General features: G+C 39.8%; 1 protein-coding gene across 8 annotated transcripts in view; it reads left to right on the top strand.

The window, feature by feature from the left end:
* The first annotated feature begins 455 nt into the window (after positions 1-455).
* CDKL2 (cyclin dependent kinase like 2) overlaps positions 456-16,839 on the top strand; it is a 35,581-nt gene continuing 19,197 nt past the window's right edge. For 4 of the 8 annotated variants that reach the window (XM_061590983.1, XM_061590981.1, XM_061590980.1 and 1 more), the window contains exons 1-7: positions 465-523; positions 3,318-3,401; positions 5,330-5,524; positions 7,405-7,599; positions 8,646-8,824; positions 9,686-9,798; positions 14,987-15,126. In XM_061590983.1, coding sequence (XP_061446967.1) covers positions 5,357-5,524; positions 7,405-7,599; positions 8,646-8,824; positions 9,686-9,798; positions 14,987-15,126 — 795 coding nt within the window. In that variant the 5' untranslated portion in view covers positions 465-523; positions 3,318-3,401; positions 5,330-5,356. Of the gene's footprint in view, positions 524-1,094; positions 1,159-3,317; positions 3,402-5,329; positions 5,525-7,404; positions 7,600-8,645; positions 8,825-9,685; positions 9,799-14,986; positions 15,127-16,839 lie in introns of those variants that run through there. The other 4 variants (XM_061590978.1, XM_061590977.1, XM_061590979.1 and 1 more) reach the window with 4 other exon arrangements.

Below are 16,839 nucleotides of genomic sequence, written 5' to 3'. Positions count from 1 at the left end.
ATTGACTTGAAGGCAGTCCATTTAAAATTTTAAAAGTCTGCGTGATCCAAAGTTGCCTTATGGCCTAAAGGTAATTATAGGGAGGGTAGATGGTTCCCCACCCTCCATGGCTGGAGAAGAAGCAGACCAGCCTAGGAGCTATTTAAATTCACTGCCCCCTGCTAACATTGTAGCTCAACTCAGGAAGAGTTGGCTTCTAGAGTCCTCACTCATTTCCCTTTTGTGTTTTAATGGCATTATGGGCATTTTGTGCTGCGCTCCTAGAAGCCTCTCAGGAGTGGCACCAGAAAAAAAAATTCACAGAAGGGGCAAAGCATATTTCTAGGCGGGCGAAATATACTGGGTAGACGGATGAGCGAGCTTTTTGTTTGGAGGGGTTGCTCCCTGCCACCCCCTTGGAGCCGCCCCGGTCTGCAGTGTAGAGTTTGAAGAAAGCGCGGAGACAGACACCTACGTCAAACACCTCGTGGCTTATCTCCGCAGACGAGGTGCGCAGGGAGAGAGACGCGGGAAGCTGAAGAAGGTAGGTGCTTGCAAACTGTTAAAAACGCGTTTTTCTTCCCTTTTTAATGCTCAGGCTCCAATCCTATACAGTACCCGCATACCTGGGAGTAAGCGGGATTTAGCTCAACGGCGCCTCACAGACGTGTATCTGGTTGTGTCGTTAAGGGGCAACACAAAGCCATGGAACCCTCGCTAGGCAAGAAAACAAACGGTCTTTAAAGGACGGAGGGAGGTCTTTCCTCCCACGAAAGGACGTTCGCCCTGTCTTCTGATTCCTCTGAGCACTTCTCTGTGAAAGGAGCACAGTATCATTTAATGGAATGCAGGTGGTGGTGCATGGCACCGTGCCCACTGGCGCTGGGAAGGCACCCTTTCCGGCTCGGAGGCTCGCCTCTGTGGCTACCTTCCCCAGCAGCACCTTTTTGCGTGCCGAGGGCGGCGTGTGCTATCTGTGTTGGGCAAGCAGCAGGCAGGCCGTTGCCCTTGGTTACCGCCCGGGCCTTTGCATTCCATCCTGCCAGCCGCCGCTGAGCTCTCTTTTCCCGCTCCTCCCCCCCCCCCGCCGCAACTGCAGAAGAAGCGTTGTGCCTGAGGAGTGGGTGTTGGTAGCACGGATAGTCTCGCCCCCGAATCTTTGCATTCAGAGTTCGCCAGGTGAGTGGCGTGCGGCCGGGGCTGGAATGATTCCAGGATAGTGGGACCTCCGGTTGGTGTGAGGAAATCTGGTTAAAGAAGGGGGGAATCTGCCTTTGAGGAGGTCTTTAGAGAGCTGTAGGAAAGACCGGCCCCAGGCTTTGGGGGGCCCTCGACAGCATGCCCTTGGGGTCCTTACGGCCATCGTTCTTACTGGCCCAGTGAGCCCACCCCTCCCGGCTGCGCCTCCCTGAGAAAGAGTGAATGGAGATACTGGTAGTTCCTTGCAGCCTCCTCCATTGCTTGCTCATCTGAGCAGCCACCAAGCAAAGGCACAGCTTGAGAAACATCTGTTGCTCTCTCTGCACTGTCTCTTCCCCCCTTTCCCCCTTTTTCTTCCTTTCCTTTCCTCTCCTTTTCTTTATTTTTCTTCTTTGTTAAATTTGTATATATAATAATAATACCTCGTGTGGATGCTTATCTGGATATTTGGATGGCGTAGAATAGATTGACATGTGTTTAAGATGGGTATATTGATGGTTTTTGTATTTTTAACGTGAGCTGATATTTTTTTCTTTTCCTTTTTGTTTTTCTTATTCTTTGTTAAACTTGTATATATTATTAACAATAATGATAATTTCTATATTGTCTCTCTTTTCCCTTCTCTCTGGACAGTGCAGTGGTTGGGATCGGGCACAGAGCTCAGTCCTAGTTCTGCTGTGCAAAGCTATAGGGGCAAATGAGGGGAGGATGCAGATGTAAAAAGTAGGGTCCAAGTTTCTGCCCTGCTCAAAAGGAGATAGTGACTATAGGCAGGGCAACTCCTTTGGGGTTGCCAGGTGAAAAAGAGGTCCAGGCACCTGCACCCTTAATAGGGTGCATTGAACAGGGGGTTGGACTTGATGGCCTTATAGGCCCCTTCCAACTCTACTATTCCATGATTCTATAACAGCTGTGTAGAAGAGGGAATTTCAGTAGCTTATAGCTGTAGCTGCTTTTTCTTTTTCATCTGGCCATCCAACTGCTGCCTGCCTGTGTCAACTTGCCTGTGTTCTTGTTTTGATCCAGGCTTGTAAGGTGGTTCCAGAGGTGGTGCAGGAGACTATTATTCTATGTGGGAGCAATCCTTTTGGGTTCTACAGGGTTCCATGTTTTTAACACTTGCATGAAAACAGTGGGTGAGAACATTTGTGGGCTTGGAGCCAGATGTTATCAGTATGCAGATGGTTACCCAGTTACATTTCTCTTTTCCTTCAGTGTCAGGTGTGGCAGATCATCTCTGAATTTTAGATCAGTAATGGACTGGACGAATGTGAATAAATTGAAACTAGGGTACAGATCAGATGGAGTTGTGAGCAATGCTCTGGATATGGGGAATATGCCTGTACTGAATGAGGTCACACTTTGCCTTCAGGCACTGGTTTGTAGCCTGGGAAGTGCTCTTTGACCTGGTGCTGTCCCAGGTTCTCCAGTGATGGCTTTTGTCAGGAGTGCATTTTTCCACCTTCGGCTAATCTATCAGTTTGGCCTTGCATGCTCTGGGAACTTCTTGAATGTTGAATTGCGCTATACATGGGGCTGACTTCAAAGACAATTGGAAATGTCAGTTGATCCAGAATGTGGCTGCATAGCTTTTGTCTGAAACTGGGCTTGTCTAATGCCTCTCCTTTATTAATTTTACTCCTTACCAGTTTGTTTCTGTGCTAAAGTCAAGATGATGGTTTTGAACTTCAAAGGCCTGAAGCTAGGGTACTTTAACAAGTGCCTTCTTCCATATGTACCATCTATGAATTAAGATAACCAGCAATTATGGCACTCTGAAACCACTTTTGTTACTGTCATTCACTAGAAACAGCTTTTTCAATGGTGGTATTCCCTCCCTTGTGTCAAGTCTGCACTGTTGGAGTTCTTCTAAGGCTATTCTCTTAGACCTCTTAAAAAAATTGACCATACTTTGCTATTTTAACTTTTCTAGTTTTGTGATAAATTGGAAATTTGTAATAATTTTATATTCCTTTTACCATATTTAATGTCCTTTGTTCTAAGCTACTTTGAGGGTACTTTTTGGGTTGAAAAGCAGCCTGTATATTGAAATGTATATATTTTTGTTACTTTATCAAGTGTTTTCTGATCAGCTGCTCCAAGGTAATAGTGTACTTGGGCTGTTTCATTGTTGGCAGGGGCAGAAGAGATCGGAGATGCACCCATGCTCCTGTTTGATTACAGCTTTTTCTGTACTTACAGGCTACTTTGCTGCCTTCATAGTAAGTATGAAGCATGCATTTCTATGTAACTACTGATACGTTTTTATGATGCTGTTTTGTACTTTTCAATTGTTAACATTTTTATTTGCAAGCTACCATAAGTATGAGGTAGGGTTTAAATACTGAAATAAATAATATAAATATGAATAAATAAAATGCCAGCCAGTGTCGGAGTTGAAATAGTGATGTTCAATAGGGCTATGCTTCCCAAGTGCAGAAGACATGGAAGTTAACAGGGTAGGGAACTTGGAGATGTAATGTTTCTCCTCATTTTCGGTATATGCTTCTAATTAAGTATTTTGTTTGAGAGATAATCTAAACAGGATAAATGCCTATGATGAGTAATGTTCCATCTCTGACCTATACTGCACAGCTCCCTGCTTCCTGCCAAAGGATCAGGTATTCATTTGTATAGTTATAATGGAAGAAGCAGACATCAGCTGTGAAACAGGTAACAGGACTTGAAGCCACAATGTTGGCAGGTAGGATTGCCAATGGTTAGATGTATTTTTGTCTTAGATTAGCTATCAGATACTGAGTTGAATAGACCAGGCATTTTGAAACATGGGTATCTGTGTGCGACTCTGTCCTTGGAGCTGCCAAAATCTTGCTATGTTCTGCCTGTCAACCAATCAAAATCCACCCTAGTTCTGTCCACTTATCCAGTATTTTAAAAATCAAAGTTGGGAACCCTGTAAATGGGTACCATAATTGGTAAGTCCTTGAAAAGCAATAGAGACTAGGAACCAAACTGAACATATTTTCTGTGAATACTTCCAGGGGAAAAATATGAAATGAGGAAATCTTATACTTTTGTTTGCTCAGAAAATCATGCATTTCCATTGTCCTGAACAGAAATTTTACCTCAAAAATGTATTTGGGCTTCATACAAAATGGTGTTTAGAACTAAAGTACTGTGATGGAAGTGGTTTGAAACCATTTTTGTTGTCCTCAATTCTGCAAGGTTCCTTTGTGTCAGGGACACAAAGGCTAGTGTGTATGAATTCACCAACATATTTCCCTGTCCTCATATCTTGAGATTTTAATTATCCTTTTTCCAGAAAGGGAAGAACTTGCGTGTGCCAACTATGTGCCATTTTCAATACCTTTTTCAACATTTATTTTTTTAAAAGAGGCAGTGAGCCATACGTATTTGCTGAGGTCACAAATTTAAATAGGTGCAGAAAAAACTGCATTTTTTGATATATTTTTGCTGGTTTTCAATATGATTATATTATTTATTTTCTGTTTTTGTACCCCACTGTTTTGTTTGTTTTGTTATACTTAAAGTTTTTGTTTTAACAAAGCCAAAAGCCAAATTTAAATTGGTCTTGGTAGCCAACCATTGTTTCTAGGAACCAACAAGATATAGCTTTCTCACTTCCTGTACAATGAAGGTGAAGTAAGTGTATTCTTATTGTATCTGCTGCCCGATGAGATTGGGGTGTGTGTGTTTATGAGGGAAAAGGAAGGTGAGGGATGTGTGTGCCTTTTCTTCCACGCCTACGTCAACCCCGTACACATCTTTCTGAAAGTGGCAAAATCTCTTCCTCCTTGTGTTATTTGTGGCTTAAAAGTGTGTTACTCCTGTGATGGGAGTATGCTACAGGCTTTCCCAGTTGGTTGCCAGAATTAAATTTGCCATCCTGGGCTCCTTCTGGGAGGAAGGGCAGGAGAGAAATTTAATAAATAAATAAATTTCTGTTCACAACATGGTGACTGTAGGTGTGCAAGACACGTTGTGAAGCCAGGTTCATGCTATTGCTGGCAAACCTGCTGTTTAGAATATTGCTTTTGTCTTCACTCTTGGTGACAAACTGAAATACCTCATGAAAAAGAATAAGTCAAAAAGCATTTGGAAATGTATGTTGCTTACAGGATAACAAATGACTTCATTGTGCACACTGACCCTGATTTCTGTTTTATAGCCAAGAAATCCATCTGTTTAAATTCAAATGGAAAAATACGAGATCCTTGGGCTTGTGGGAGAAGGAAGCTATGGAATGGTGTTGAAGTGCAGGAACAAGGAGAATGGTAGGGTCGTTGCCATCAAGAAATTTTTGGAAAGCGAGGATGACAAAATGGTTAAAAAAATTGCCATGAGAGAAATCAAGCTTCTCAAGGTGAGCTCTGGCTGGAAATCTTCAGATACGTGTAGCTGCAATGCTGTTTTCTTTAAACAGTGTGAACTACCTGACTTTAGATGCTTATAAGTACTTTTGCATGGAACAATTGCCTGGGTGGTAGCCAGTGTAGTGCTAAGTAACCCATTCCATCATTGCAAAAATATTTGCTTGCGCAGTGGAACCTACCCCTCCCCATGTCCTTCCCAGATCTGCTGTGGAGGATTGGGGGAATTCCCAGAACAGATTTTGGGGGCTCACAGGGAGAAGAGAGGGGGAAGTTCCATAGTGCTAGCATAAATCCTTGCGCTGACGGACTGCGGTAGTTGAATACTGCCCTTACTATCTAACTTATATAACAGTAAGATCATATCTGTTTTAAGAAATAACTTTAATAGGACTTACTTTTAAATGGGACTCTTCTCCCTGCTCTTTTGTTCCCACATTGAATAAGAAATAGGTAGAAAGCTTTTCTTACTACCTTTTTCTTAGAATGCAAACAGGTTTGAAGGTGGGCAGGAGGAGACAGGAACAAAAGTAGTTCCAGCAAAATATTTTATCTGCATTAATGATTTATACATGTAGACAACTGCCTGGGTGGCTGGTTGTTACTGTAACTCTGCATGGAGTTACTGTTTGTGATACAGCTTCTCACGTGGTGTGGACAATTGTAGTCCTACTGTCAGGCACCTACATACATGATACATGCTGTGGGTGGTACAAACGCATGAATTCTTATCTATGGTTAAAAGAATGGGAGCAGGATCATACACTCCGCAGCACTTCCACTCTCCAGCTTGAAACACACACACACACCCTACTGGCCTTAACCATATTAATTGTTTCTTCTGTAATAAATGCTACTCAAGGTTTTTTCTTAATCAGACATTAAAGCTGGTGAGCAAACTGTGAGTAAGATGGATCTTGGATAACATTAACTTCAGTTTATATCAAAGTTGATGTAATGCTTTGCACCTGCTGTACTACCCAGAGCAAAGTCATTGTTTGGCTTAGAGTTGTCTCACTCCCAACAAACCACCAACTGTAATCAAGGTTTGTTCTTGATTTACCACTTGTGGTTTGTCTGGAGGAGACAACCCACGCGCCTGGGTTTGCACACAACGCTAAGCCAAACTGTCGCTCAATTCTGGATAATGTGGTAGCAGCAGGACATTTGAAGTGCTTCAAGTAATTAAGAAAACCGTTATGTAAATAGAAAGTCAGCAATCCTGAACACTTGTTTGGAAGTAGAGATGGAGGAGAAATTTGATTCAGTGTGCATTTAAAGCTGAATGTATCAAATTCACACTTTCTGAAACAATATGAGAACTGAAACACAGCCATATTTTGAAATTCACACTTCTCCAAATTTTGCAGTGCAGTTCTCCAACCACACAATGTTTACAAAAATGTATATATGAGGGAAATGTGCACATAAAAATGAATATGTTAATGAAAATCACACAACAGTGCATTATATTTGGAGAAACTGCTTGCAAAAATATGTATATTAATCAAAACTCCACAGAAAAATGTGTTTCTTAGGAGAAATTTGCACTAAAATGTTGAAGAATTTTCGTAATAATTTTTTTAAGGATTCACAAATTTTGTAGAAATGTGGAGAACTGAATTTAAGATTGGAAAATGAGAAATTGAGAGAACCGAAATGGGCAGATCCTTCCATCCTTATTTGGGAACAAGCCCGATTGAACATAGAGGAACTTGCTTCCTGTTAACCATTCACAGGAACAGGCTGCAAATATTATTTGTTATTTACTTAGCATTGTATGTATTCAAGGGGCAATTATGGTGAATGTTTTGAGACTGCCTGCTGTTGGATGCTGTTATAGTTCTGTGACGCATTTGCTGTCTCCTGATAGCAATTAAGACATGAGAACTTGGTGAACCTGCTGGAAGTCTGTAAGAAGAAGAAACGATGGTATCTAGTGTTTGAATTCGTGGACCACACAGTCCTTGATGATCTTGAGATGTTTCCAAATGGCCTGGATTATAATAGAGTTCGAAAATATTTATTTCAGATAATAAAAGGGATAGGATTTTGTCACAGTCATAATGTAAGTAAGCTGCTGTGTCTGCTTAGTTATTTTGCTACAACGTTTGCTCTTGCTTTAACACATTGCTCTTACTGATTCAGGGATTTGAGCTTTTAGTTTCAAATATATATCAAGAGTAGTAAGAAATGAACCAAATTAATAGTGGGCGTTATCATTTTGACAAATCTGAGTTTGAGTGTTAGCTAGGTGGAATGTTTGATAGATGGACCAATTCCATATACTGAAAATACATTTGCTTGTGAATTTTTGACAGTTTAGAATCCAGTAGTAGTGTAATTTCAGGTTATTCACTACAACCTAGACTGTTGATCTCTCAGAATAGAAAAAAATGAGGTTCTTGCGTTTTTAACCATCTTTGGTATCAAGGAAAAGTTGTTTAGCCTCATAATTTAAAATGCAATATGAACTCAGCCTCAGTGCATGGTAAGGATTACTCTGAAAGACAGAGAGAATACATGCATGAATATTTTTGCATATAGTTCGAATGTTCATATAAGGTGTTTTCATATTCTTTTGCAGGGCATTCAGAGTTGAGTTAGAATCTTCCTGTAGGACCAGGAACACAGTGCTTTAAAAACTCCATGTAATTGGGAACCCTGTGAAACAATATTTCTGATTGCGTGGAGAGAGCTTTTTGTGTGTACAACTGTATATGTAGAGGACAGGGACATTACATGAAATCCTACTTCATCCTATGTATGTTAATTGTTAACAAGGATTTACTTTTTTTGCTTTTTATAGCACATTTTTATTATGATTTTATTAATGTATTTTAATTTATACTCCAGTGAAATATGAATATCTTAAAAGCTTTGTGTATGAAGCGCTATAACATAGCAGGTGGGGTATATATGTCTGTGATGGTCCTTTCACATATGCAAGTCATCACTTGATGTTGCACTCATCAAGTGATGAACATTTATATGTAGACTAGCTTGTCATCTTGGTACTTAGATGCTAAAAACCTGGACCTTTCTTACGGGTTTACCTGTGGGATTATAGATAATTTACTAATCTAAACACACATCCTTTTTTCTTTTTCTAAGATCATACACCGAGATATTAAACCTGAGAATATATTGGTCTCCTATTCGGGAATTATAAAACTCTGTGACTTTGGGTTTGCTCGAACACTGGCAGCCCCTGGCGAAGCTTACACAGATTATGTGGCAACACGGTGGTATCGAGCTCCTGAGCTGCTGGTTGGAGATATCAAATATGGCAAGTAAGGAATAATAGAATTGTTGTTTCCTCTTGATTTTCAGAAATGTATTAACAAAAAATTGCTGGTCAAGCTCAATAGGTAATTGTGATATTCCACTATATATATATGTATGTTATTGCTGTGCATGGTAAGTAGGTAGTGATTGGAATGTGTTAGAATGTTGGCGAGTGATGCGTGTGATTGGCTGACAGACTTGGGAATGAACGTTCATGTTTGAGTTTTTGGCAGTTTCTAAGTTAGATAGAGTTCTGATCGGAGTAGAGATGGACAGGGCAGAGTTTGTGAGAGAACAGGTCTTGTTTATGAGCAGTGGGATTTCATGGGGATTTAGAGAATAGGGCTTAGTAATTGTGATAGTGAGGGACTGGGTATTTCAGTTATTTAGATAGGGTAGAGAAGGATTTATAGTTTTTTAATATTATATTCATTTACTCTTTTAATAAATGTTTTTGTTCATAATCTTACTCCTGAGATTCTGCTACTCTACTAAGGGAAGTAAAGCAACATAACAGTGGTATTCACATACTACTTCAGGTACCTAAGGTGTTTCGGACATAAGATGAAGGTCCTGGTGGCAGTGAAAGAAGTGGTGGTTATTAGGTGTAGCCTGTTGGGACGCCCAATCCTGGAAAGTCAGGGGATTGCCGTTCAAGGAGAACAGGGGTGCCACAGTAATAAATTGCAACCAATGCAAAGATTAGTCCTTGTGGGGAGGCTGGTTTCATCACCATCCTTGTGATGACTGTAAAGTGTGCTCCAGCCTTAAGTGTGATCAAGCACAATTAGCTGCATTTGCTGTCGTCATAAAGGTATATTTTGGCAGAGCTGGCTCTGAATATGGTGTTTATTTTTCCTCCCCAGGGCTGTTGATGTGTGGGCCATTGGCTGCCTGGTAACAGAAATGCTTACAGGGGAGCCCCTTTTCCCTGGAGATTCTGATATTGACCAGTTGTACCATATTATGAAATGCCTGGGTAAGAATGCATCTCTTGTCTTCCTCTAAGCAGCTAGTAAAGTTTTAGAATCTTCAGGTTTATAGTGAGGGCTGAAGAAAGGGATCCTGAAATACTTAGCATTGTTGCATGAGATTATGTTGATCATTTCTGAATTCTTCTCATGGTCCTCGGTTGCAATCCACAGAGGTGACCCTACTGTGAGGCAAACTGAGGCGGCTGCCATAGACAAGAGATTTTGGATGTCAATAAAGTTGGCGCAGAGTCCAGCCCGTCTGATCCATGGATCACAACTGGATTATTATTATTATTATTATTATTATTATTAATAATAATAATAATAATAATAATAATAATGTTATTCTGGTTCTTTGTTCCCAGGACACACACAATTAATTGCCTTACAGATTGTTTTAAAAAATACGCAGCTGTCATAAAGCAAAGCAATTGGAAATGGCTGATTAAAACACCAGATTAAAAGCCAAGTGTAGCATAATAGCACAAAACTCACACTGAAACAAAAACATATTCATTGAATCCCTGAATGCAACAAGAAAATGGACCTGATGGGTTCCATGGGGAGGGTATTCTACAATCTTGGTGTCAGCACTGAAAAGGCCTTGTCATGGGTATCCACCCATCTGATCTTACATAGGGCAGAGCTTGGAAAAGTTACTTTTTTGAACTACAACTCCCATCAGCCCCAGCCAGCATGGCCACTGGATTGGGCTGATGGGAGTTGTAGGTCAAAAAAGTAACATAATAGGGGTAGGACCATGAGCAGAGCCTCATATGCTCATCTTAATTGGCAAGCAGACGGCCCTGAGATAAGTGGCCTCAAGCCTTTTAGGGATTTCAAGGACAAAGCCAGCGCTTTAAATTCAGCACAGAAACAAATAGGCAAATGATGCAAGGCTGTTCTCAAGGTCAAGGTAGCAATCTGGCCAGTACATTCTGAACTGTTTGAAGTTTATGAACTGTCTTGAAAGGCATCCCCAAGTAGAAAATATTGCAGTAATCAATTCTGGAAGTTACTAGTAACTGATCCACTGGGATCATTGATCCCAATTCTTGGGGAAGGTCTCCAGTGCAAATTCCACTGATGCATTTGAGAGCACAGTTGCATGATGCAGATCCACCCCCTTGTTTTACTCCCCCCTTCATGCTTTTGTCTTGACTTACCCTTAAATTCACAGGAGCTGGTTTTGGCACTGGTGGCTCAGTCTGCCACTCCACTCAATCTTCAATTGCCAACCCTTAGGCAAAAGATGGGTGTGAACTGAATAGCCTTTTTAGCAATATGATTTGATAACAGGTCCATTTCGGGCGGAAAGAGCCATGAATTATACACGTTCATGGAGGATAGGTCTATTGATGTCTATTAGCTATGATGGCAAAATGGAGGCTTTGTGTTCAGAGGTAGCAAACCTCTGAATACCAGCTGCTGGGGGACAAGTAGCAAGAGGTAGGGCTGTAGCTTTTATTCCTCCTGGGCTTCCTTCTGGAGACAATTGGCTGGCCACTGTGGGAAGCTGGATACTGGACTACCCGGACATTGGAGCCTCAGTAAACTGGTCCTCTAGCAAAACTAGTTCCTAATGCAGGGCTGTCGGTGTTCTGCTGCAAAAGGCTCTACTTGTGTTTTCAGCTGGATGCCAATCACTTTAATAACCTTGTATGTTACTCAACAGTATTGTTTTCTAGCTTGTTATCTTTTCTTGTGTAAACTGGACATTTCAGCTAACATGGCAGCCAGTCCTGGGTAACTGAGAAGCTTCCCTTGTACCTGTTTATAGAGTTGTGGGCTTGATAATCAAGGCTGTTGCCAGGACTGTGTGTCTGCCTCAAGGGTCCTGGGAGGGCACAAAGGAGGCAGAGAATGTGGTATTGATTGCAGAGTTCAGTTTCCTGCACATCTTTTTTTTTTTTACAATAATTTTTATTCAAATTTTCATAAAACATACAAAACAAAATCATAAAACATTCAAAGACAAAAAACAAAACAAAACAAAAATGATTAAACAAAAAAATAAAATGTTGACTTCCCATTTGTCGCAGATCAAATCAGTTATAGGTCTACAATATATAACAATCCTGTCTCTTAAATTATATTATAAAATCACTTTCCTCCAGTAGTTATCTTAATCATCAAATCTCATAAACATTACTTTATTCTTTCCACAAAAAGTCAAAGAGAGGTTTCAATTCTTTAAGAAATATATCTATCAATTTTTCTCCAAATAAACATGTCGATTAATCCATCTCGTTAATAATAATAATAATCTTATTGTCATAACCATAGTCCAAATAAACATATCGATTAATCCATCTCATCAAAATCTGTTAGGTCCAATAATTTCAATAGCCATTATTCCATTATCCCTATTAATTCCATCTTCCATCTTCAATAGTCCTGTTAAGTCCAGTAATTTCAGTGTCCAATCTTCCATTATCAGTATTCCATAATAATCTTGCTGTCATAGCCATAGTCATATAATAAGAGTCTGATGAGAATTTCCTCTATCCCAAATATTTTCTTGCCATCGATTCTGAATAAGTTGCTGAAATATTGTTGTAAAGTCATATCTCTGTTCTTCTTTTTTACAAAATGCACTGGCTCATCTCTTGAGAGTTTTTCCATTGTCACATGGCTGCAGTTAATTCCATAGATTTTCTCTATATCAAGCTCCATCAGGTCATTCCAGTCCAGAAGATTATCCAAGCCATTGATAACTTTATCTCTAATATCTTCATTAATTTCTTCAGAGATAACGTTAAATTCCAAACAGTAGATTTTATTTCTAATATCCATAAACATATACGGTGCGGGACCACGATACCTTGCGGAACGCCTCTTCCGATATGAACCGGCCCGTGCACTACGTTCTGCTACGAAGGCCCTCCTCCGGGTTCCAACTCACAGGGAGGCCCGGAGGGTGATGACAAGATCTAGGGCCTTCTCAGTGGTGGCCCCCGAACTATGGAACAGTCTCCCTGAGGAAGTACGCCTGGCGCCGACTCTGCTTTCCTTCCGGCGCCAGGTCAAAACCTTCCTATTCTCTGAAGCATTTTAAGTTACATTGATCTAATTTTAATAATGTTTATTGTATTGTTGATTGTATTTTAATATTATTTTGTTATTCATTGTATTTTTATACTATTTTATGTTCACCGCCCAGAGAGCTATTGCTAGTCGGGCGGTATATAAATTTAATAAATAATAAATAAATAAATAATAATAAAATAAACTCCAGATCTTTTTCCAATTCCACATTTGTTCCAATCTCCAGGGCTTGTATCTTCCCTTTATTTTTTCTTTTCTCATCTCTGATCTCATTCTCCTCTCTCACAGGATCCCCTATTTCTTTAAGCTCCTGCGTCATTTTGCTCAGTTCAATTTTCAGCTCCTTACTGCCCTGTCGCAGGGTTTATTTCGTTATCTCAATCTCATCCATTATTTTCTGAAACATAATTACTTCCAGATTCTCAGTCACTTTCTTGATTGCCATTTTTAAAACCACCAAAACAAAACAAAACAAAAATAAAGAAGAACCACTTCTTATTTCAGCAACAATTGGGTTAATATTCCAGGCTTGATGACATCACAGTATAAACAGAGCAGCCTGCCTTATCTCTCTATGTTCAAGAATACAAAACAAATTTAGTTCCCAGCATCAAAACAGTTAGTGGCGTCGTGAAGAAGCAGATTCGTCAAAATAAAATAGACCAAAAAGAGAATAGTCCCAGACAATATAATGTTCCTCGGAATAGAAATCCCTCTTCTGTTTATATCTTTAGAATGCACTTCCAGGACAGCTTTTTGCAATAGAAACAGAGATAAGCTGTTAATTTCGTGAATAACAGAGAAGAGTTATAGCTCACCCAGAAGTTCTTTAAAGCTGATTCATTTGACAAATCTCTTTTTGCTGCAACAATTTAAACCAAGTAAAAAAAAATAATAGAAAGAAGGGTGCTTGCCTGTTAGTCCGTTTTCTCTTTGAAGAAAAGATAAACGTATCGCATTAATCAGATAGAGCTTGTTCGGAAGTCCGTCCGGCATTGCTGGCTGGACCTCTGCACATCTCTTTTTTAAAAAAATATAGAGGTGGGACAGTTTTAGGCATCCTTTGGAGGATAAGGGTTTTGAAGTTTTTTGGTCTGCTATTTATTTTTTTATTTGCTTCCATTGATGTCCTGCCTTTCTTCCATCATGGAATGTAAGAGGTATACCTGTGGTTCCCACACAGTCTTCCACCCAGGTACTAACCAGAGCAACAGCTTTAGCAAGGTGGTGGCCTCATGTGTCTTCAGACCCCATACCCTGGGACCAATACCAAAGTTTTTATAATGTTATAGTTAAAATGATAATGATATGGTCGGTGCCATTTTTGAAATTTCATTTATAAAAATATTTATGTCCTGCCTTCTCACAAAACATCAGGTGGTATACAGCAACATAAAAAATATTTAAAAGCAATACAATCATTAAAATGACTAGTAAAAGAAAACATTTTAAACACCTGCATAGGCCTGTAGGTACAAAAAAATCTTGAAGGGACTCCTGAAAATCAAAAGCGAGGATGCTTGCCAAATCTTTGCGAGAAGAGTGTTCCATAGCACAGGGCCGGCAATGCTAAATGCCTAACTTCTAGTTGGGCCAGCTGGGTCTTTGTAACATGGGGAGACAGCTCATAGTGCTCCTCCAGATGATCTCAGTGATTGGGCTGGGGTATGGGGGTGTGTCTTATGATTAGGTTTGTTTTTAATTTTTTAATAAGGGTGTTGTGATCAGCTTTGCTTTTAATTTTTGCTGTGATATTTGTAAGCTAGCTTGGATTTGATTTTTATCCTTAAAAGATGGGATATAAACCCCCAAATGATTTGTGTGTGTGTGTGAGGAATGCCTGGTAAATCTCAGAAGCTAGAAGAGTTGCTGAATAAGATTTTCAGTGGTCAAACGGGCAGAACTACGGTGGCCTTTCCCAGAACAAGTAGAAAAAATAATAAATTATGCAGACTATGAGAGATCAGGGACGCTGTATAAATAATATTAGCTGCAAAATTCAGTTTGCTTTTGGGGAGGACAAAACCTGAGTACCTTGGTGAAGAGTTTTATTTTACATTTTTAATGCATGTGGCCCTGGCCTAAACATTCTGTACTTTTGTGTTTTGAAAACTGAACAGTATTATGAATGATTATAAATTCCAGGAAACTTAATTCCAAAGCACCAAGAGTTGTTCTACAAAAATCCCCTCTTTGCTGGAGTGAGGTTGCCTGAAGTCAAAGAGCTTGAACCTCTTGAAAAACGATATCCTAAACTCTCTGTTGTAGTCATAGAATTTGCTAAGGTAAGTATCTTGCAAGTTCTTTACCTTTCCATTTTGTTCCTATGGGCAAAGCCTTTTGTTTTTGGAAATCCTTGATTATGATCTAGGGAGATTGAAATCTGGGGCTTGAATTGGTGACTGAGATTGGGACATTGTCCAGTGAGCCTATCCTGGATTATGCACGCTCGGGTTCTAGAGGACTTTTCAGGCCCAGAGAGGAATAGGACTGTCCAATATCAGTTTTGACATTAGCAGGTAAAATAAAACCTCTTGTTTAGTCAGGCCTGGTATAAATACTAAATACCTGAAGCCTGGCCTTCTACCTTTCTGGTCAACAGAGCAATACCTCTCTGCCTGCTGCTGTCTAGGTTCTGTCATACATGCACACGTTATACGCTGCTGTGTTATATACACATTTTATTTTTTATTTATTCCATCTATTAGCTGCTTTTCAGGACCAAGTCCTTACAAAGCAACAGAGAAAAACAAAACAATAGAATCACAGAGTATGAAGCACTAAATGGGTACAGACAAACAGAGGCATGACAAATTCTGAATTGTGTGTGTGCTATGTGCCTTCAAGTCGATTACGACTTATGGTGACCCTATGAATCAGTAACCTCCAAGACCATATGTTGTCAACCATCCTATTCAGATCTTGTAAGTTCAGGTCTGTGGCTTCCTTTATGGAATCAATCCATCTCTTGTTTGACCTTCCTCTTTTTCTACTCCCTTCTGTTTTTCCCAGCATTATTGTCTTTTCTAGTGAATCATGTCTTCTCATGTCCAAATTATAATAACTCATGCATCATCATTTTAGCTTCTAGTGATAGTTCTGGTTTAGTTTGTTACGAAACACCCAATTATTTGTCTTGTTTGCGATCCATGGGATCCGCAAAGCTCTCCTCCAACACCATATTTCAAATGAGTTGATTTTTCTCTTACCCACTTTTTCCACTATCCAGCTTTCACATCCATACATAAATTGAGAATATCATGGTCTGAATGATCCTGACTTTGGTGTGATACATCTTTGCAGTTGAGGACCTTTTCTAGTTCTTTCATAGCTGCCCTCCCCATTCCTAGCCTTCTTATTTATAGACTATTGTCTCATTATATTTCATTATAAAGCTGGATCCAGCCCTTTATGCTTCCAGACTATTGTCTCCATTTTGGCTAATGACTGTGCCAAGGTATTGATAGTCCTTGACAAGTTCAATGTCCTCATTATCAACTTTAAAGTTAAATAAATCTTCTGTTGTCATTACTTTAGTCTTCTTGACATTCACCTGTAGTCCTGCTTTTGTGCTTTCCTCTTTAACTTTCATAAGCATTTGTTTCAAATTACTGGTTTCTGCTAGTAGTATGGTATTGTCTGCATATCTTAAATTGTGGATATTTCTCTCTCCAGTCATCTCCTTCATCTTGGTCCAATCCTGCTTTCCGTATGAGATGTTCTGTGTATAGATTAAACAAATTTATTTATTTATTTTATTTATTTATTTATTAAATTTATATACTGCCCGACTAGCAATAGCTCTCTGGGCGGTGAACATAAAACAGCATAAAAATACAATAAATAACAAAACAATACTAAAATACAAGCAACAATCCAACACAATAAACATTTTTAAAATTAAATCAGTGTAACTTAAAATGCTTCAGAGAATAGGAAGGTTTTGACCTGGTGCCGGAAGGAGAGCAGAGTCGGCGCCAGGCGTACTTCCTCAGGGA

The sequence above is a fragment of the Rhineura floridana genome, chromosome 11 (assembly GCF_030035675.1).
Source record: "Rhineura floridana isolate rRhiFlo1 chromosome 11, rRhiFlo1.hap2, whole genome shotgun sequence".
NCBI lineage: Eukaryota > Metazoa > Chordata > Lepidosauria > Squamata > Rhineuridae > Rhineura > Rhineura floridana.
The sequence above is the reverse complement of the archived record's forward strand: the minus strand, read 5'-3'. Positions and strand labels throughout refer to the sequence as shown.